Genomic DNA, 20114 nt, shown 5'->3' with positions numbered 1-20114 from the left:
CATTGGGGAGGGTATGTGCTATGGTGAGCACTGTGAATTGTGTAAGACTGGTGAATCATAGACCTGTCCCCCTGAAACAAATAATACATTATATGTTAATAACAAAAATAAAATAAAATAAATTCATAATGTTATTGAAATGGCCACAAATTCAAGATCTGAGGTTTGCAATCCCATATTCTTAACAGATCACCTAAAAAATAAAGTAACACTTCATATCTGTGATTAGACAAGTCTAAGTTTTTATGTATATTATCTAAATTCTAGAAAAAAAGGTTGTGACAGAAGGACTTTTAGAAAGGGTTTAATGAATTGGAAGTGATAAATGTCACCTAGAAAGAAGGAGAAATAGCTATGTGCTTTTGTTAGGACAGTCTTTGGCTGAACAGCCAATCTCTTACCAGTGCATCCAGATACACATTTGTCCATTGAACTTGCTTAGCTTTGTCTCCTGCTAACACCATTGGTCTACCCAGAACATCCAAATATTCCTATTTATTAAAAAAAAAAAAAAAAAAAAAGGGTTAAGTGGTTGAAAAACAGAAATGCTGTACTAAAACAAAAACAAAATAACTCTACAGAAGAAAACTACCCAGAGTCAAAAATAAATATGGAATCAAAATTATTAAGAGAGTAAATCTATAATCATTTAATTCCTATTTTGGATATACCATAAATGGTATCTCTACATACTTTGAATCAATAATATTTAACTCATATTATTTATACAGTATATCTTCCCCAGTTTTTTTCTATTAACAATACATCCTTTTTTTGAGGTACAGCCAATGATAAGTGAAATACGTTCCTTGTAAATTGCTTTAGGTTAATCTAAACTATTTAAGGCTCTGTGATTTACTGGATGGAATCACACAAATGTGAAATAATAAAGCAGCCACATACTTGCTTTCATATCACAGATCGTTTGGCTGAAATTCAAAACTACATTTAAACATATCAGAAATAAATGAAATACTGTGCCAAGAGAGACATCAGAGTCAAGTGCAGCGCTGTTTCATTTCAACATAAAACACAGTCAGTATTCAGTTCCACAAATGCCATGTTATTTATGTTCAATTTTGACTTAGTCTATTTTGTGGATCCTCAGTTATGTTTAAAATTGAGTAATGATTTTAAATTATTTATGAATACGTAAAAATAATATACATTTAAATTAACTTTGTTGCTTCGATCTACGAGGTTATTTAACAGGCAAGTTTTAAACTGAATGGTTAAATGGGTGATGGGTATAAGGAGGGCACTTGTTAGGATGAGCACTGGGTGTTATATGTAAGTGATGAATCACTAAATTCTACTCCTGAAACCAGTATTACACTTTATGTTAACTAACTGAAATTTAAATAAAAATTTGAAAAAATAAAAAGAATTCAATAATTAAAAATAAAATAAAATAAATGGTTATAGAAAAATCATCTCCTTGTTGTAAGTTTATTTTAAATGGGTAAATAGATCTACAGGGGTTTTTTGGGACGTATCTAATTTCTGATTAGAATCTAAATTCTGATTAGAATCCTATATAATTTGTCCAGATTAAGTATTGCTTAATTTTCTTTGTGGTACATCTGCAACTTGAAGAAACTCACTTAAATGATCTGAAATAGAGCCAAGTTCAAGTTAAAATGAAACGAGATTGTCAGTAAATTTTCATTTTATTTTCGATGATGTTTTTAACATCTGAGAAGAGCAACATACACAGTTTTTTACCTGAGTTTTGGATATTTGAAAACACTTGGAACTTCAATGAAATAACAATCAATACATCACCATGATACTCATCATTTTGTTAGAAATACAGTATTATGGATCATTTTTTCATTTTCACCTATTTTATCCAATTGAGCATATTTAAAGAAGCAAAGAAACATCTTGTTCTTTGAAAAAATAATTTAAACAAAATTTAAATAACCATACCTGAGTATTGATTCTTATTGCTCCAATGGAAGGAATTTCATAATAATAACCTGAAACATATACATACATATTTTTTTGTGTGTGTGTGTGTGTGTATATATATATATATATATATACACACACACACACACACACACACACACACACATATTACATTATAATACATGGCCACAAAATTATTTTAGGTCTTTGGAGGAAAAAGGAGCATTTTTTCACTTCTAAATGAGCAAACACTAACATATCAATACCACCAATAAATGTAGAAAATGTCTGATTACTGTATATCCCTAACAAATGCATAAGCTTTAAGAGAAATTTCACTATGTTTCTTATAAACTGTTATCAAATAAATGTGGTTTTTCTACCAAACAGTAGGGAACCTGGCTTCATTTAAAATACTTTATCACTGGAGAAATTATTAAAGATACATGATAATGGGTATCTGACAATTACATTTATATAAAATATTTGCGTAAATATGACTTTCATAATAAATTGAGGTTCCTTTTATTGCTATGTGATCAGTTTTTCAAACAACATCTTTGTTTTTTTTCTGTGTACACCGGAAACATGGGCTCACTACACAAAATCAGAATTATCTAGGAATGTGTAAGACATTTAAAAGAAAATTCAACCATTCAGAAAAAATGCACTTATATGTCATACTTTCTTATATGTAAGTTTTATGTGATTCAGATATTCTTTCATTCTTAATTTTTCAGGTAAGATTCTATTTGGTAAGTATCATTAAGTAGCTCTAAATAAAGCATCGAATGATATCAATATATGATATCATACACCATACGATCAAATGTCTGAATTTTTTATATACTGTAATCGTAATAATTTTAAAGTGTTTTGTGTGTGGGTTTTCTCTGCAGAAAACACATTCAACATCTTGGGGCACCTGGGTGGCGCAGTTGGTTGAGTGTCTGACTCAGCTTCGGTTCAGGTCCTGATCTCAGGGTCATGAGATCCAGCCTGCATCGGGCTCCGCACGCAGCATGGAGTCTGCTTAAAAGACTCTGTCTCCCCCTTCCCTCTGCCATTCACCAACCCCCACTCTCTCTTTCCCAAATAAATAATCTTTAAAAAAAGAAACCACATGCAACATCTTACTCTTGTCTCTATTCCTGTAAACATTAGCTACAACTTTATCTTAAATGAGAATATGTAGAATTAACAACTATCGATTTTGTTTTAGTACTAAATTGTGCTCGAGAAAACAGATCTGTTACCTTTATTTTCACAGGCCATCCACTGAATAGGTCCTCTGTCATAATTATGTTGACCAACTGAAAATGTGAATACACGTACCTGGTGAATTGAAACACAGGGATCTGTTAGGCTGCATAAAATTTAACTGAATGCCAACACAAAATAGCTAAAGCAAAAAACAAATAAAAGCATACTACTCAGTTGATAAATGTGACAAGAAAAATCGAGGCCAATCTTTCAGAAAGTCACCAGAGAGAAACCCCATAACCTACTCTCAACATGGACTTCAGTTACTAAATTTAAGACAGCACTCGGGTGCCCAGCACCAGGTCCTGATCCTATGTCAGAATCACAACTCAGGTTCTATTCATAGAAATGGCATCTTTTATGCCCAACCGACTTCACCTGTCTCCCCTGGTTAAAACATATTTTCCACATACTTAGTCACTGCAAAAAATAAGTAAAAATAATAATTCCTGTTTCAGGGGTGCCTGGGTGGCTCAGTTGTTAGGCGACCTGCCTTCGGCTCAGGTCATGATTCTGGGGTATTGGGATCGAGCCCCATGTCGGGCTCCCTGCTCTGCAGGAAGCCTGCTTCTGCCTCTCCCATTCCCCCTGCTTGTGTTCCCTCTCTTGCTCTCTCTCTCTGTCAAATAAATAAAATCTTAAAAAAAAAAAAAATTCCATGGGCGCCTGGGTGGCTCAGTTGGTTAAGCGACTGCCTTCGGCTCAGGTCATGATCCTGGAGTCCCGGGATCGAGTCCCACATCGGGCTCCCTGCTCGGCAGGGAGTCTGCTTCTCCCTCTGACCCTCCCCCCTCTCATGCTCTCTCTCTCTCTCTCATTCTCTCTCTCAAATAAATAAATAAAATCTTTAAAAAAAAAATTCCTGTTTCATAAATATGTGATTATAACAATGGACAAAGAAAGGAGGTCATTACGCTTTTAGTTAAGGCAATTATACTTAGTAAGAGTTTAACTACTTTCACACCATGAAAATATTTAGTATGCACATACATGATTATGATGTTACTAACTTCCTATAAAAGAGAACTAGGCTATATAAATACACATGTTAAGCTCCCAGAATTTTTAAAGACAATCAAAACATTGATTGTTTCTAATATGCAAATATTTTAAAAATTCAGTTGAGATCATTTTTAAAATACAGTAATGTAAATGTTTATCAGAAGCCATTATACTTAATTATGAAAACACTGTAATTTCATAATAATACAAGAATGTAGAGGATAAATTCAATGTCAACAAATATTTAATAAAATGGCTATTTAGGATATATTGATTTTTACTAATTTAGTAATCTAAGTAAAACAGTATTTTAAGTTAAACATTTTAGCCTTTTCTAAAGATAAACATGCAGAAAATCACTTTTCCATGAATTCATGTTCTGGTTTGAACTATGTTAACAGCTTTTCCCTAATTCATGTCGATTGACTGTTTGAACTGACATTTTCTAATTGTTTCGCCTGTTTTCATCTTTGCACATGACTGCAGAGCGCAAATCTCAAAAGAGATTTCACATCTGTTTTCTGTTCCTCCACTGGTCTTGGCCACACAGAGATCACTTCATAACAATCCCTGCCCCAAGACGTACACTGGAGATGTTGCTGTTTCCCTTGTAAAGTTTTCTGTGAGCCACCCTTCACTTGCCCAGGCTTGCCTCAGCCATTTGCAGGACACATCTGAATTTTAATCATCTCAATTTATAAGGAAAAGTGACTCATTCTAGGTTAACAGAAGTCGGCGACACCTGTCTACCCCTCCCCCCAATTCCTTAAAATGTAACAATTTCATTTTCTTAAATTCTAAAAATTTATTTTTGGGGCTGTCTATACAGCTCATATTTCAATGTAGTGTTGCCTCTGACATAGTTGAGCTTACTCCTAAATGGAAATACTTCTGTAAACTGGTATGTCACCCTACTGATAATTCAATTTAACTGCTATACCTTAAACAATTGTCACATGAATTCAAGGCAGGGAAACAACCCAGATGCCCCAGAAAGCATGTGGGAGATCTCCATCACAATGAACATTTGAAAGCATGTCTCAAATTTTCAATTTAAAGCACTGCTTTGTCTTAGTGTCTCTCTTACCACAGCAGTGTTCTGGTAAAGTATTTTCCCACAAAAAATACTTTTCAGTAAAGAGAAATAAATAAGACTAAATGAATTATTCTATCAATGTCCCTGAAAGGCAAGTATTTCTACCAACATAGGGGTTATACTTAGACACACACCATGTGATTTTGACTGATGCTATTCATCAAACAGTCCAAATAAACACAACCCAGCCAAAACACATACTAGTAGAAAACAAAACAGAAACTTCCCCCAAACAACAAAAATACTTGTCATTTTGTTTGACCCCAAAAGTTTTGCTTAACTCCCCCAGGTTTGCAGATGTGAAGATCTTAGAAGTTGTCTAAATTAAGAAATTCAGAATCAGAGCTGGGTGAACATTTTAAAGCACACTAAACACTGTTTGTGTATGTGCCTCCTTCTGTGTTCATTCACCACACAGATCCTCAGCTGTTTGAATAAAAGCTGCATTAACAGATTGAATTATTCCCATATTACAAATTTATAATCTGTACCTCTTAATTTTTATTTGCCTTAGTGTAGACGTTGTCAGACACTATTTTTCGGAAATTTTCCTCCCCATGGTGACTAAAATCTTAAGAATTATAAATTCACCCTTCTTTTTATAATTTCTGCAACCACCTTCCCATTGCAATATTTCCAAGATCTAATATACCTCAGATGCTTTTTTTCTCTTGGTAGATACACACATGGGCATGCGTGTGCACACACACACACACACACACGCATTGTGTATATTTTAATGATTTTATAGGCTGCTTAAAATTTTCTGAAATTATTTTATAAATATACACTTGGTTCAGAAAAAGTTTAATATAAAGCACCCTAGCTTTTAAATTCTTTATGTAACAACAAAAAAAATATAAAAATTACTCCAATCCCAACTGCCATACTCATGTTGCATTTAGTTTTGCCTTATATATTTTACCTAACTATGTACTAAGAATTTTAATTTCATTTATTTCATACGCATTTGCAATATACATGTTATAACGTATGTTCACAAGAAACTGGTGACATTTAAGAGATGATGTTTGAACTTTCCACTTCGAATTTTAAATAGGTTCATTCTTCCTAGTCTATGCTGTATTACTGCCACCCTGTGGAATAGTGAAGGAACTCTCTCTCGACTTCCAAATGCCAAATCCGCAGAGATGATTGCTATCCTCATTCCTCTGATGTTTTCCACTTCTTTAAATTTACTGTTCTCGTTTAGCTATTAGTTGGGGTAAGAGAAAAATAAAGTAATTCCTTGAAGTAGGCACATGTAAAAGGTAGGGTAAATTACATTCTCAAGGATGTATATTTTTAGAGTTCTTATTAGACTATTTGCATGGTATTATATAAAAACAAATAAAATGACATAAAAAATAACTCAAGGGCACCTGGGTGGCTCAGTTGGTTAAGCGACTGCCTTCGGCTCAGGTCATGATCCTGGAGTCCCGGGATCGAGTCCCGCATGGGGCTCCCTGCTCAGCGGGGAGTCTGCTTCTCCCTCTGACCCTCCTCCCTCTCATGCTCTCTCTCTCTCATTCTCTCTCAAATAAATAAAATCTTAAAAAATAAATAAATAAATAACTCAAAATCCTTAATGTATAGTCACACAAGCTAAATATGTCATCTTAAGTCTCAATTAAGCAAATTACTTACTTTGAAACATGCCTTCATCAAAGTCAACTTTTATGGACCAACAATTTCTTTATTCATGCCCAGTAGTGCATTGTTTTAAAGATATTATTCATTTATTTGAGAGACAGTGAGAGCCAGAGAGGTCACAGAGGGAGAGGGAGAAGCAGGCTTCCCGTTGAGCAGGGAGCCCGATGAGGGGCTCGATCCCAGGACCCTGGGATCATGACCTGAGCCGAAGGCAGCCGCTTAACCGACTGAGTCACCCAGGCGTCCTGCAGTAGTGCACTTTCAATCACACTACTGGATTCATTAACAAATGTGTACCAGAAACCTCGTAACTGAAGTGTTTCTAGAAAATCTGTTAAATGTTCCTCCATTAATTTGGATGATTTTAGTTAAGCTCATGTTTCAAAATGTTGGCCTCTTTACGGTCATATATGAGACATATACAGTTTTAGATGGACTTAAAAATATTTTTCATCATGCTGGAGATTAGGTCTTCAGTAGAAATAACATGGGGAGGTAGTATTGAATAGAGTTTGGGTGGAAACAGTATTCTAACTATTGCACCTAATATAGGGCCTCAAATATAAATGAAAATAAATATTAAATGGAAAAAAAGTGAAAAGCTGGTTGAGTAGTTTCAACTTCTTACCAGATGGGTTTAAGACAAGCTCTGGTGTCATTCAAATTCAATCTGTTCATTTTAACACTGAGCCAAAACTAGGCTGATAGTCATCTTGCATTTTGGAAAATTTGGGCAGTTTCATTATACTTATCGCATGGTAAATTCTGCATTTTTTTATTTTAGGTTATGCAGACTTATCCAATGAAGGTGAACAAACTTTTTGAGGCAAAATGAAGTATACTTAATATATATACCTTTCTGTACTCTATAATTCCGAGAGAATGAAAATTTTCTCCTAAGTCTTGACTCATGCTTAATTACATAAGTGTATTTTAAAAAGCAACAGTAATTTGAGGGCATAGTTAATAAAGTTAAAATTCTTAAAAGTCAGTCATTATAACTAGTTGCAAATTTACATAGTTTTGTCTTCAGTTGCTTCAAAAACCATTTTTCTCTGAACAGAATATTCTAATTCCAACAGTCTAATGTTGATATGTCAAGACCGGCCCAGTTGATAAGAGAAAACTTTTAATTTACAGCAAGTTTGGTTATTTAAAATATATTATTAATTTGTCCCTTACAATATACCACTATTTTATAACTTTACCCTATAATTCTGGACTTCTGCTAATCTGTTTTGTTTTGTTCTGTTTGTTGAAGCCTAAAATAGTTGTCTTCAATTAAGATTTTTCCAAAGCCACAGGGTCAACCTATTTTAAAAAGCCATAGGAATTTCTTGTTTCCCAGCAGAACCCAGTTACTGGAAACTGTCACCTCAACAATTATCAGTTACCCAGAGTTCAAGTTTAATTTACAATAGGCAAATCTCCAAGGAATAATGGAAATGAGACTCTGAAGAAAAGAGGCCAATAAAACTAAAATAAAAACTTCAGCTATCGAAACATTAGAAAAATGAGGTCAGAAATGGGTTTTATTAATTTACTGTGTGTACTAAAATTTTTGGCCTTCAGCCTATAAAAATACTAGATTGGACTGAATATTTTAGGAGAAAATTCTACAGCGGTTTCCATAATTCACAAGTGTACCAGAATCTGAAGCATTCAAATAACCCACATCCCTAGTTTCATAGTAGCATGAAATAAATAAAAGTGTCCACATTCACCTTTCACACTTAATTTATTTTATAAAGCCCGATGATCTGAAAGGTACTTGTAGTCTGCAAAGTTTTGATGGCTTAGTTTAATCCGTCTTAACCTCTTAACGCTGCAAGAAGCCATGTCCCTTAGTGGAACAGTCCTGCTGTCTGACTACAAGGAAGGCTCCTGGGTGGGCAAATGATGATTGGCATAGCCCCACAAGGCTGCCCGGGAGAAAGAGACCGATGACCGGCTAGGCGCATTCCACGTGAGCTTATGAAATCCGGACTGGAGGTCATTTAAATTCTGCCACTTAGTAGCTGTATGACTTTCAACATGTTATTTAACTTCCCAAATTTTGGTTTTCTTATTTCCAAAACGGGGATGATGATAATGATGATGGTCATGAAAATGTTTTTATCATACGATTATCCCCATTGTAAGTGAAATGATACATATAAAGCTTTTATGATACATGGAAAATTTTAAGTTCAATCAGTATTAACTATGGTAATGAGGATGAGGAGGAAGAGGACTACAAGTTCTATAGTCAAATTATCAGATTTCCATGGGGTAACATTTTCCATTAGTGAGACATCAGCCTTCCATGCCTCAAAAAGAACTCAAAATAACTCAAAACGACACCTTTCTAGAAGAACAAATGTGGCTCACTTTATTACATTTAGCAATGAACTAAAGAAAAGGGGCCAGTATTGTCTAAATTCCAGTGTGTCTATATGAGGTATATCTACATGAAATTTCCTATGGTCTGACAAAGGCAAAAATTTAATCAAGGACTACTGAATTTGTTCAAGCAAATAACACCAAATCACTTTTTGAAAGAAAACAAAATGCAGTAGTCAGATAGGTTTTGCATACATGATCTTATTAAAAAACGGAGCGGATAGTTCTCTCCTGTGTCCTACATGTTGGGTGGATAACAACACAGATTCACACCTTGGGATTATGTTGGTATTTAAAACTTATTAGCAACAGTTAAAATGAATCATGCTCACAGTATCAGATTATAAGGAAGTAATTTCTAATTCTCCTTCCCTCTGCGTACATTTATAGTTCCTGAGAAAGGAGGAATAAGCTATGGGCACATTGTATTTCCAAGCAATCTGTAGCTCTGCTGAGACTATCATCAGCTAGGAGGTCAGAAAATAAGCAATATACTGATTTATTTCAGATATTCTTGGGTAATGCCAAATACTTCACTGATACTAATAATGAGAATAGTCATGAAAAACTACGTGTTAGACTGATTAGAGTAAATGGAAAGATGCCATCAATACAATCATTTCTTATATAAACTTAAACCCTCCTTCCTCATAAGATGATATATACAAGAGTGGAACATCAATTCTACTCCACATTCTAAGTATAAGGAAATAAATATTGTTTTAAGTGATTATCTTTTAAAAGAACAGAGCTATTGAATTTTTCTTACATTTATGAATTTTTTTGTAGTTTACCACCTTAGGAGCTTATTTTTGTGTATTTACTGAAACATCTGACATATCAGTATATAGTTAGCAACTTCTGGGCATCAAGCACTGCACTAGCCCCAAAGGACTCAGTGGTACATTTATAAACGGACATAACCCCTACTTCACAGAGCTTCAAGCTCACCTCATCATCTGATAATGTGAGGATGAGTCACTGTAACTGTCATCAATAAATGTAAAATACCAACATAATCCCAAGGCATGTATCCATGTTAAGCACCCACATGTAAGACGTGACAGAAACATCTGTTTGGTTCTTTAAGATCATGTATACAAAACCAACATGACTACTGCATTTTGCTTTTCTTTTTAAAGTTGTGTTATTAGAACAAATTCCTTCACAGAGGGAAGTTCAAGGTAAGTGAAGAGATAAATAAAATAATCAAAAAGGGGAATCTGGAAGAACGAAAGAGGACAGACAGTGCTTCAAACACAGAATGATAAAGGAGTCTGGGGGAGAGGGAGTGCCCAGCAAAACTGTCTGCAGAGATCTGTGGGAAGCGGAATTCTTCATCGGAGAAGGAAGCAGCCTCAGACAATGCAGAAGAGCGTGCCTTTTCTGGTCTAACCATTTAACCCAAAGGGCACCCTGATTCTGGGTGACAGAATTCTATCTAGAGATTAATTCAGGTGCATCTGCTGTACATTTTCTGTATGTCTTTTTATATACTTTGTGCTTCTTGTAATGCCTAACTTCATTTTTCATTAGACTTTAGATATTAAATTAAGGATTCTGTACCAGTACTCAGACCTGAAGAGACTGTGTCTGATCATGTTTTCCTTAGTTCAGGGAATGGACGGTCAACATTAATTTTATATTAAGAGAAACAAATGTAAATAAATCTGTCAGAGAGGAAGACACACACACACACAACCATGCCTTTTAAATAGATAATCTCTCCATTGGCAGGGCCAGCGTTACTGGTAATTATTCTTTTCAACTCTATAGTAACTGGCATAAATGACATACTTAATCTTTATGAGCAAAGGTACATTTTCTACTCTAAAGCTGGAAAACTTCTGGTAACTGTTGAAAGTGGCAAGATATCTAAAAGGAAACTTTTTAGAAGCAGTGCATTTGTTAAATGGTATTACATATTTTACAAATCTGAATGCTGCATATATTCAAACATTGCTTCCAAAGGTTTCGTTCTTGCCGGGGAGAAGCCAGGCAGGGACAGTAGAGAAGGCAACAAATTACTTTCCTTACCATCTGTTGAAAAATTAATTGACAATTTTCACTGTTACTATATAAAACACATAGGCAGATTCCATCATTTGTAACTTGCTTTAGATTTCTGTAGGCTACAGATTTCTTCCTACCCTGGATCTGACAGAAAAATAGGAAAGACATTGCTAATCATTTTCTAAATAATTTTAAAAAGTAACAATGCATCTGTCAGCCTCTTATAATTTTAGCAATGTATTCTTTACTTTGAAATCAATCTATCACAGTTCCCATTTGTTCTTCTTCATTTAGTCGTTACTTTGAAATTTGCATTTTATAAATTCTCGATGCTTTTGCATTTCTCGATTAATTCTGAGAATTAAGCTAAGACTCTGAGGACGATTTTCTACCTGGCTAGACAATCTTAAGTGTGTACGGCTAACCAATCTCTTTGCTATTCTACAGAAAATCAAGTATCTTTAATTTTGCGACGCCTGGGAAGTATCTTTCAACTCTGTGTCTGGTTTCACTTTCCTTTATTCATTTGTTTGGACTTTATGATAGAGTTCATTTTAGTTTTGGCACCATTTTTAAGGAAGTGTGGTACACATGGGTGAACCCTAAGGAATGGCATTGCTGCAGGTAAAGATTATAAAGTGAATGCATTTTAATATGGAACAGCTGTGTGAGGAGATTAACACGGACTCCGTTTTAAAGCTGTACCTATCTATAATCAGGTAGATTAATTCCCAAGAGTAATACATTTCGCAAGAACCCAAACATTTTGTTCTAATGCTCAACCTTTTGGCCTCATTAAATTGTGCTGTGTATCTGCAGCCTCATTCATCAGCTCTCCGGATGTACCTCATCACACCTACCTGGGTTGCTCTGAACGATTTCTAATGTCATCTGGATGAAAAATGAATGTAAATGAAGCATTCAGCAGTCACACGTATGCCAAGCAAGAGGCTTGGGGGAAAAGGCAGAATTCAAAGAGTAGTTTTCAGATTTTCCTTTGAAAGCTCATCCAACTTTCTTTATGACTTTGTAATTCTGCTACTTTGAAAGCCACAAGTGAACTTTGTTTTTAAAGAATCGGTTTTAACATAAAGTCATAATCACGTGCAGAATTTGTAAGAGTACTGAAAGTTTTTATTTCAGTCAACCTATCAAATTTTATTTTTACACACCGGCCATTTGAAAGATAAGGTAGCTAGTGAAATTCTGAACTGATAAATTTATTATGTAACAAATATTAATTTTGCAGGTAGGGGACTGGTCTCTCATACACGGTTCTAGATAATTTCACTGTAAACATCTCTGCTCCAAGCAATTTCACTGCAAACATTTCACTGCCTAAGTATTGGCTTTAAGGCAATTTTCCTATAAGAGATAAAATCATGAAAAATAAAAGAGCATCATTCATTGAAAAAGATAATGAAACATGGATAATGAGTGACAAATTTTAAAAGACTTTATTTTGTGAAATACAAACTACTTGAATACATTCAAAATGTACGCTGTGGAGTCAGAGCAGTAAGTACTGCAAAACTCACTGCTTTTATTCTGTGGGTTATACCTAAGCACTGGGCTTTGAAGTCTTTCATTCATCGTGTTATATTTTTCTGGGATGTTTTGGCTGGTTGATTTGTCTCATTCTTCAACATTGTACTTTTCTTTTTCTTTCTTTTTTTTTTTGCTAAAATTTCTTCATCTTATGAGAGAGATCAGTCTCTAAACACTAGGAAGCATATCTGTCACTAAGCTTCGTGTTTTTTTGTGTGTGTTGTGAAAGCGTTCTCCATAGTTATTTTTTTCTTCCCATACTGGTACATGTCCAGTGATAGACATTGCAAAGTTCTATAGGAAATGTGTATACACCATTATGAGGGCTAATATTTATGTCAGACAGAAATGGGAGTACAATCCGTCAATGCAGCATGCACCGATGGAGAAAAGAAATCAAACTATCAACCAGTTTGAGAAACCAAACTGTCAAACCGACCTGTCAATCAATTATTTTTTATCTTTTATGGCAAAGTTGCCTTATGGCCATTTAGTTCTAAGGTGAAAATGCTTGCAATGAAAATGCTTGTGGCAAAGAAGTCTATGGCAAAAATACTAAACATTTTGTGTCATGTACATCCTTACATGACAAAGATAGTCACTTACCTTCTATATCAGTATCTGTGGGTGGCACATGTCTCACATGGTGTGGGATGGTGGGAGGTAGGGGATTCTAAATATGGAGAAGTTAGAAAGGGGTCCTTAAATTCATCCACAACCATTTGAAGTCATATTTGAAGATGGTGAAAAAAATTTCTCATACATGCTATCTTCAGTAGGTACATAATACCTACACATGCCTTTAGCATAAACAATTAACTATGTAAATGGTGTCTTGACAAGATACAGATATGCTCAAACATCTAACTGACTTAAAAGTTGTCATCTGCTATCCCCTACTTTCACTGTTAGTGGATACAAAACATGCAAATACCAAGAGATAAAATTTTGGTTTAACAAAGTTTTCCCACATGAGGAAATGTGGTAAGGCACTGAGCAACAAAGTAGAGAGCATAAGAAATGTGGGACAGCAATGTTTCCATAAATAGGATTCCTGCTTGTTCAAATCAGAAACCTATGATCTGTATCTCTCTCTCTGTCTCTCCTCTTTCAAGGATCTCCATCAATTATCATTTCTCTATTTTGGGTCTATAAGCTTTCCCTGGGTGTGTATCCCTTTCCTAATTTATAACACAGAATAATGAATTAGCTCATCCATTCTTAAAAATACATATGTGTATACACATCCATACCTGTGTATCTAAACAACTTCACCTGGAGTTGATGGTCTTACTTTCCCCCCAATATTTCTTAGCAAATTTGCAAAGACTTTAGAAAAAAAAAAAAGGACTTTATCCAGATTTCTATTTCCTCACCCCTTATTAACTTCTCAACTACCTGTTGGCTTTTATTGATACAACTTTATATAATAAATCTTATGCCAAAGTAACACACATGGTCTCTTGTTCCTGGAGATACAATGGACAGAGAGAAGACGATGCCCATTTAAAACATACAAATGTGTGTGGATCTATCTGTGTATGTAGGTACGCATATATGTATAAGTGTGCTTATCACAGAACTTGGCTACAGCCACTGAAATTAGAGTCACAGAACCAATAAAGTACCTAATTTCAAGAACATTTTCATTTTTATGTTAGGTAAAAATAGCATTTAAACTGCAGAAACTAAGCACTGATTCAGTTCCAAAGTTGCTCTGGCATTAATAAAGGTATGTGGCCTTAAGAAAAGTGTGTGTCCACAGAGCATAGGAGTCATTGTTCGCTAACAAAACAGCAGGATGGTTGAGTAAGACTAAATTCTTATTCAGTTTTACAAAAGTGAATGTGATATGAATCATTTATTATGTGGTTTAGCATGTCACAAAATGCTTTGTTTAAAAAGCTGAGTTCCTGTAAAAGGTGAAGGGGATGAGAAGCAGTGTTTCAAGACATTAATATTTAGAATGGACATTTTTAGAATGTATACACAGAAAAATGGCTTTAAACTAGCAAATTCTTCATTTATTCAATTAAACAATTTGTGACAATAGAGAGTAGAAAACAATTGTTTTCCTTATGACATAATTCCTTTTGTACTAAAAAAAGAAAAAGGAAAAAAAAAACCCTCATGATATGCCTCCAAGAGATATTATTGTGTTAATCCTGGATGCAAATACAGTTTTGGAAGAAGAAAAAAATTACAAGTCTAGATGAAAATCACCTCTCCTTTTATGCATTTATATTCTTTTATTCAAATTTGTTAGACTATATGGAGGGAAATCGGAGGGGGAGACGAACCATGAGAGACTATGGACTCTGAGAAACAAACCGAGGATTCTAGAGGGGAGGGGAGTGGGGGGGATGGGTTAGCCTGGTGATGGGTATTAAAGCGGGCACGTTCTGCATGGAGCACTGGGTGTTATATGCAAACAATGAATCATGGAACACTACATGAAAAACTAATGATTCAGTGTATGGTGATTAACATAATTAAAAAAAAAACAGAATATATTATATATTCCTTAAAATCAAGATACACCTCAGGCACAAATTCTGATATCAAATGTAAAATTCATTGCTGTATTCCTTTAAGAAATTCTTCCTGGGATGCCTGGGTGGCTCAGTCAAGTTAAGGCTTTGCCTTTGGCTCAGGTCATGATCTCAGGGTCCTGGGATAGAGCCCCGCATTGGGCTCCCTGCTCTGCGGGAAGCCTGCTTCTCCCTCTCCCTCTGTGACCTCTCTGGCTCTCACTCTCTCTCAAATAAATAAATAATATCTTTAAAACAAAGCACTACTGGGCATGAATAAAGAAATTATTTGTCCACAAAAGTTGACTTTGCTTTGATGAAGGCATGTTTCAAAGTAAGTAATTTGCTTATGTTTTCAATTCTTTAATCATATTCCAATCACATAAAGGCTAAAAAGAGTATTTCAAAGTGCTGCAAAATTTTCATCAATACTATACCAAATTATTCACAATGTTGTGTCTGCAAAACTATCTAAAAAAATTAGTTCACCTTTTTCTTCTCTCCTTTCAATTCCTGAAATGCATATAAAACAACCCACTAGTGCTCATGATGAGCCACACCTTCCTAAGTATGAAAAGTCCAAATAAAAGCAAAGTGAATTGGCATTTTCCTCAGAAGAGACTTGTGGATAAATACGTAATTTCTGTTGGAATTTGTGAAACATAAAAAATAGCTTATATCATTATTTTTTTTAATGGATCCTTAACATTTTAAAAAACCAAGTTGAGAATCATTCTCTTATCAAATGCAAAGAGTCACTAAGAAAGATGAAATAAGCTGATGGTAGGATTGCTAGAGAAATGGTCATAGTTGATATTCTCCACAATATCAGCAGGTTTTGCTACATGGAGGGACATTCAAATTAGGGCTCCCTACAACAATACTTTCCTCTGCAGTTAAACAATCATTGAAACAAATACATTCCAACCTCAAAATACTTATCTTCACATTCTTCTTTGCATACTGAAATAGAACACCTTTTACATACCATACATTATTATAAAAGATTTTGTCTAAAATATTTTCTTCAAAGCGTAGAACTGAATAAAGGAAGCCTCATTTAAAATGGTGTTGGGAGGCCAGAAGGGGGAGTTGTCATTCCCTAACACCCCTCATCAGCTGCAGACCCCAAAAAGAAGAGGTACTTGGCATTTGCAACAGAAGATGCCTATGTTACTACTTCAGCAGGAGAAAGAGTTTCTCCTTGCCCAGCAATGAGCTCAGCCAATAAGAAAATACCTCAACTCAGCCAGTGAGAAACCAGCACCACCCTGAACTCTGGCTTTCCTCCAATGGATTTTTGCAGCCCCTCACCAACTTCTTGTTTTGTTTTGTTTTGTTTTGTTTTGTTTTTTTCTACAGAGTAGTGTTCCTTTCCTCTGCTATGGGCACTTGCCTCTGGCTTTCCATGGTTCACAGGTTGTGAGCTGGAATTCTTCTGCTATTCCTGAATAAACCCATTTTGCTGGTAAAATAACTGGCTGTTTTACTTTTAAGGTACACAAAAATAAATAAAAATAAAAAGGTTTTCAAATGAGGATGCAGTTTTTGCTGTTATAAATTGCTTTATTTGTAAATCAACAGAACAATGTCTGTGAAGATAATTTTTAGGCATCTGTAGGAAGTTTTAGTATTACTATAATCTTTAATAATTTTTTTTAAAGATTTTATTTATTTATTTGACAGAGAGAGACAGTGAGAGAGGTAACACAAGCAGGGGGAGTGGGAGAGGGAGAAGCAGGCCTTCCGGCTGAGCAAGGAGCCCAATGTGGGGCTCGATCCCAGGACCCCTTGGTCATGACCTGAGCTGAAGGCAGACACTTAACAACTGAGCCACCCAGGCACCCCTATAATCTTTAATAACTAAATGATCATAAATTTATCCTAGAAAAGCTCAAACTGTTCCTATTTTTCCATTCTCTTCTGGTTATTCTCTTCCTATAACATTTTCTTATATAGAATTTATATATAAGAATCAAATAGGGTTCTATAGGTCTAAATTAATAAGTTAGACATAGGTAGTTATGGATCACATAAAAATATTATATACTTAATAATTCTTTAATTTAGCCAATGGTTTATAATCCATGATCTGTATGACTTTATAATCAGCACACTAACATCCCTTCTTACTGCCCCTCCCTGACAGTCTCTTTAAAAACCACCTACATTGATATTAAGATTAAAATACTATAAACTTGCACTCACTTTTTTGTCTTTGTTGTATTTGGCAAATATCTCCTGGGCTCTCTCTTCTCCTCCGTCCGTGAACAACATGATAATCTTATTGCAGTTGGCTCTAGAAACATTATACTGTAAAGAAAACAAAAACAAAATGTGTATCATTCACAATAAAAGGTAAGGAATATAAAACAATATGTAAAGAGCATGAACAGATTGCAGGTAGTGGGTGAAAGATCTGTTCAGTAGGTATATTCTAAAGAACAACTTCCGAGATCAGGCCAGGCCCATCCCTACAAGGGCCTCCTCCCATCCCCCAGACATCCACAGGTCTCACTTCCTTTGGGTCTTTGATCAAATGTCACCTATCAATGAAAACTATGTTTTACATTGCCATCTCTCTCCCAGGCTGTATTTTGCTTCATAGCATTTTATATTCTTTTATGTACATACTATCTACTTTTTTATTGCTGACTTCCCCTGATTGAATTTAAGTGCCATAAGGGCATGAAGTTTTGTCTTTTTTGATCGTCAAGGGCTTAGCATATAATAATAACCTCTCAGTGGTTGATTAATAAATGGATTTTAAACTAATGGCTATTATGTCAATTTTATGCCCCTATAATTTGTACCAGAAACAAATAAATAGTATGAATGAAAATTCTGCATACCCTTCCACATATATTTTTAATCCATTTACAAACATTTTTGCTCCCTTTCCTCCTTCTTCATCCTACTTTATTCACTTTACCTCTTCAAAATTAAAAACTCCTAGTTGATCCCTAACACCCGATGCTCTTAAATTTTTGTAAATGCTAATCCCAGACTATCCTGTTATCCTCTCAGCCCACCAAACATATTCTAATTCTGAAAGACTCAATTCCAATGGCAAATCCCCTCTTAAACCATAGGCAGTAACCTCTTTGACATCGGCCACAGCAACTTCTTTCAAGATACATCTCCAAAAGCTAGTGAAACAAAAGCAAAAATGAACTTTTGGGATTTCATCAAGATAAAAAGCTTCTGCAAAGCCAAAGAAACAGTCAACAAAACAAAGAGGCAACCCACAGAATGGGAGAAGATATTTGCAAATGACCCTACAGATAAAGGGCTGGTATCCAATATCTATAAAGAACTTCTCAAACTCAACACCCAAAAAATAAATAATCAAGTCAAAAAGTGGGCAGAAGACATGAACAGACACTTCTCTGAAGAAGACATACAAATGGCTAACAGACACATGAAAAAATGTTCATCATCATTAGCCATCAGGGAAATCCAAATCAAAACCACACTGAGATACCACCTTACACCATTTAGAATGGCAAAAATGGACAGGGAAAGAAACAACAAATGTTGGAGAGGTTGTGGAGAAAGGGGAACCCTCTTACACTGTTGGTGGGAATGCAAGTTGGTACAGCTACTTTGGAAAACAGTGTGGACGTTCCTCAAAAATTTAAAAATAGAGCTACCCTATGACCCAGCAATTGCACTACTGGGTATTTACCCCAAAGACACAGATGTAGTGAAAAGAAGGGCCATATGCACCCCAATGTTCATAGCAGCAATGTCTGCAATAGCCAAACTGTGGAAAGAGCCGAGATGCCCTTCAACAGATGAATGGATAAAGAAGATGTGGTCCATATATACAATGGAATATTACTCAGCCATCAGAAAGGATGAATACCCAACTTTTACATCAACATGGATGGGACTGGAGATTATGCTAAGTGAAATAAGTCAAGCAGAGAAAGTCAATTATCATATGGTTTCACTTATTTGTGGAACATAAGGAATAACATGGAGGACATAAGAGAAGGAAGGGAAAAATGGGCGGGGGGAATTGGAGGGAGAGATGAACCATGAGAGACTATGGACCTGAGAAACAAACAGAGTTTTAGAGGGGAGGGGGGAGGGGGAATTGGTTAGCCCAGTGATGGGTATTAAGGAGGGCACGTACTGCATGGAGCACTGGGTGTTATACGAAAACAATGGATCGTGGATCACTCCATCAAAAACTAATGATGTATTGTATGGTGACTAACATAACATAATAAAATTTAAAAAAAAAGAAAAAAGAAAAAAAAAGAGTCAGTCATAGGAGAACAATGGATTAGCAACAAAGGGCCACTAAAATGAACAATTACTTTAGAAAGCTGGACTTCTTTGAGGTCTGAAATTACAATCTCAAGCTTCTACTGTTGTGAAATGTGTTTGCAAAAGTGTTGAGAATAAAAGATCACACTACTTTATGAATGCTCAGCTTCCTTGAAAATGTCAAGCCTCCAGCTGAGTACTGTTCAATGGAGGTATTCTGCAAGCCAAATTTGTAAGTTTAACTTTCTAATGGCCACAGTAATGGAAGTATGAAGAAATCTCTGAAATTAATTCTACTAGCATATTTATTTAACCCAGTCATCCGAAATATTATCAATTCAACATGAAATCCATATAGAAATTACTGAGATGGTATACATTTTTTTCTTTCAGAGTAGCTCTTCAAATCCTGGTGTGTATTTTATATTTACAAC

At 35.1% G+C, this 20114-nt stretch overlaps 1 protein-coding gene across 10 annotated transcripts in view; it reads right to left on the bottom strand.

The window, feature by feature from the left end:
* Positions 1-20114, bottom strand: part of CACNA2D1 (calcium voltage-gated channel auxiliary subunit alpha2delta 1) — a 507273-nt gene that overhangs the window by 68481 nt on the left and 418678 nt on the right. For 9 of the 10 annotated variants that reach the window (XM_064575355.1, XM_064575347.1, XM_064575348.1 and 6 more), the window contains exons 12-15: positions 17611-17715; positions 3171-3249; positions 1933-1982; positions 402-491 (exon numbers count right to left, since the gene is read on the bottom strand). In XM_064575355.1, the coding sequence (XP_064431425.1) occupies positions 402-491; positions 1933-1982; positions 3171-3249; positions 17611-17715 (324 nt within the window). The remainder of the gene's footprint in view (positions 1-401; positions 492-1932; positions 1983-3170; positions 3250-17610; positions 17716-20114) is intronic. The other variant, XR_010406552.1, reaches the window with a different exon arrangement.

The sequence above is a fragment of the Mirounga angustirostris genome, unplaced genomic scaffold (assembly GCF_029215605.1).
Source record: "Mirounga angustirostris isolate CCGP_5_RB_7025 unplaced genomic scaffold, mMirAng1.0.hap1 SCAF_12, whole genome shotgun sequence".
In the NCBI taxonomy this organism is placed as follows: Eukaryota; Metazoa; Chordata; class Mammalia; order Carnivora; family Phocidae; genus Mirounga; species Mirounga angustirostris.
This window is presented reverse-complemented; position numbering and strand designations above follow the sequence as displayed.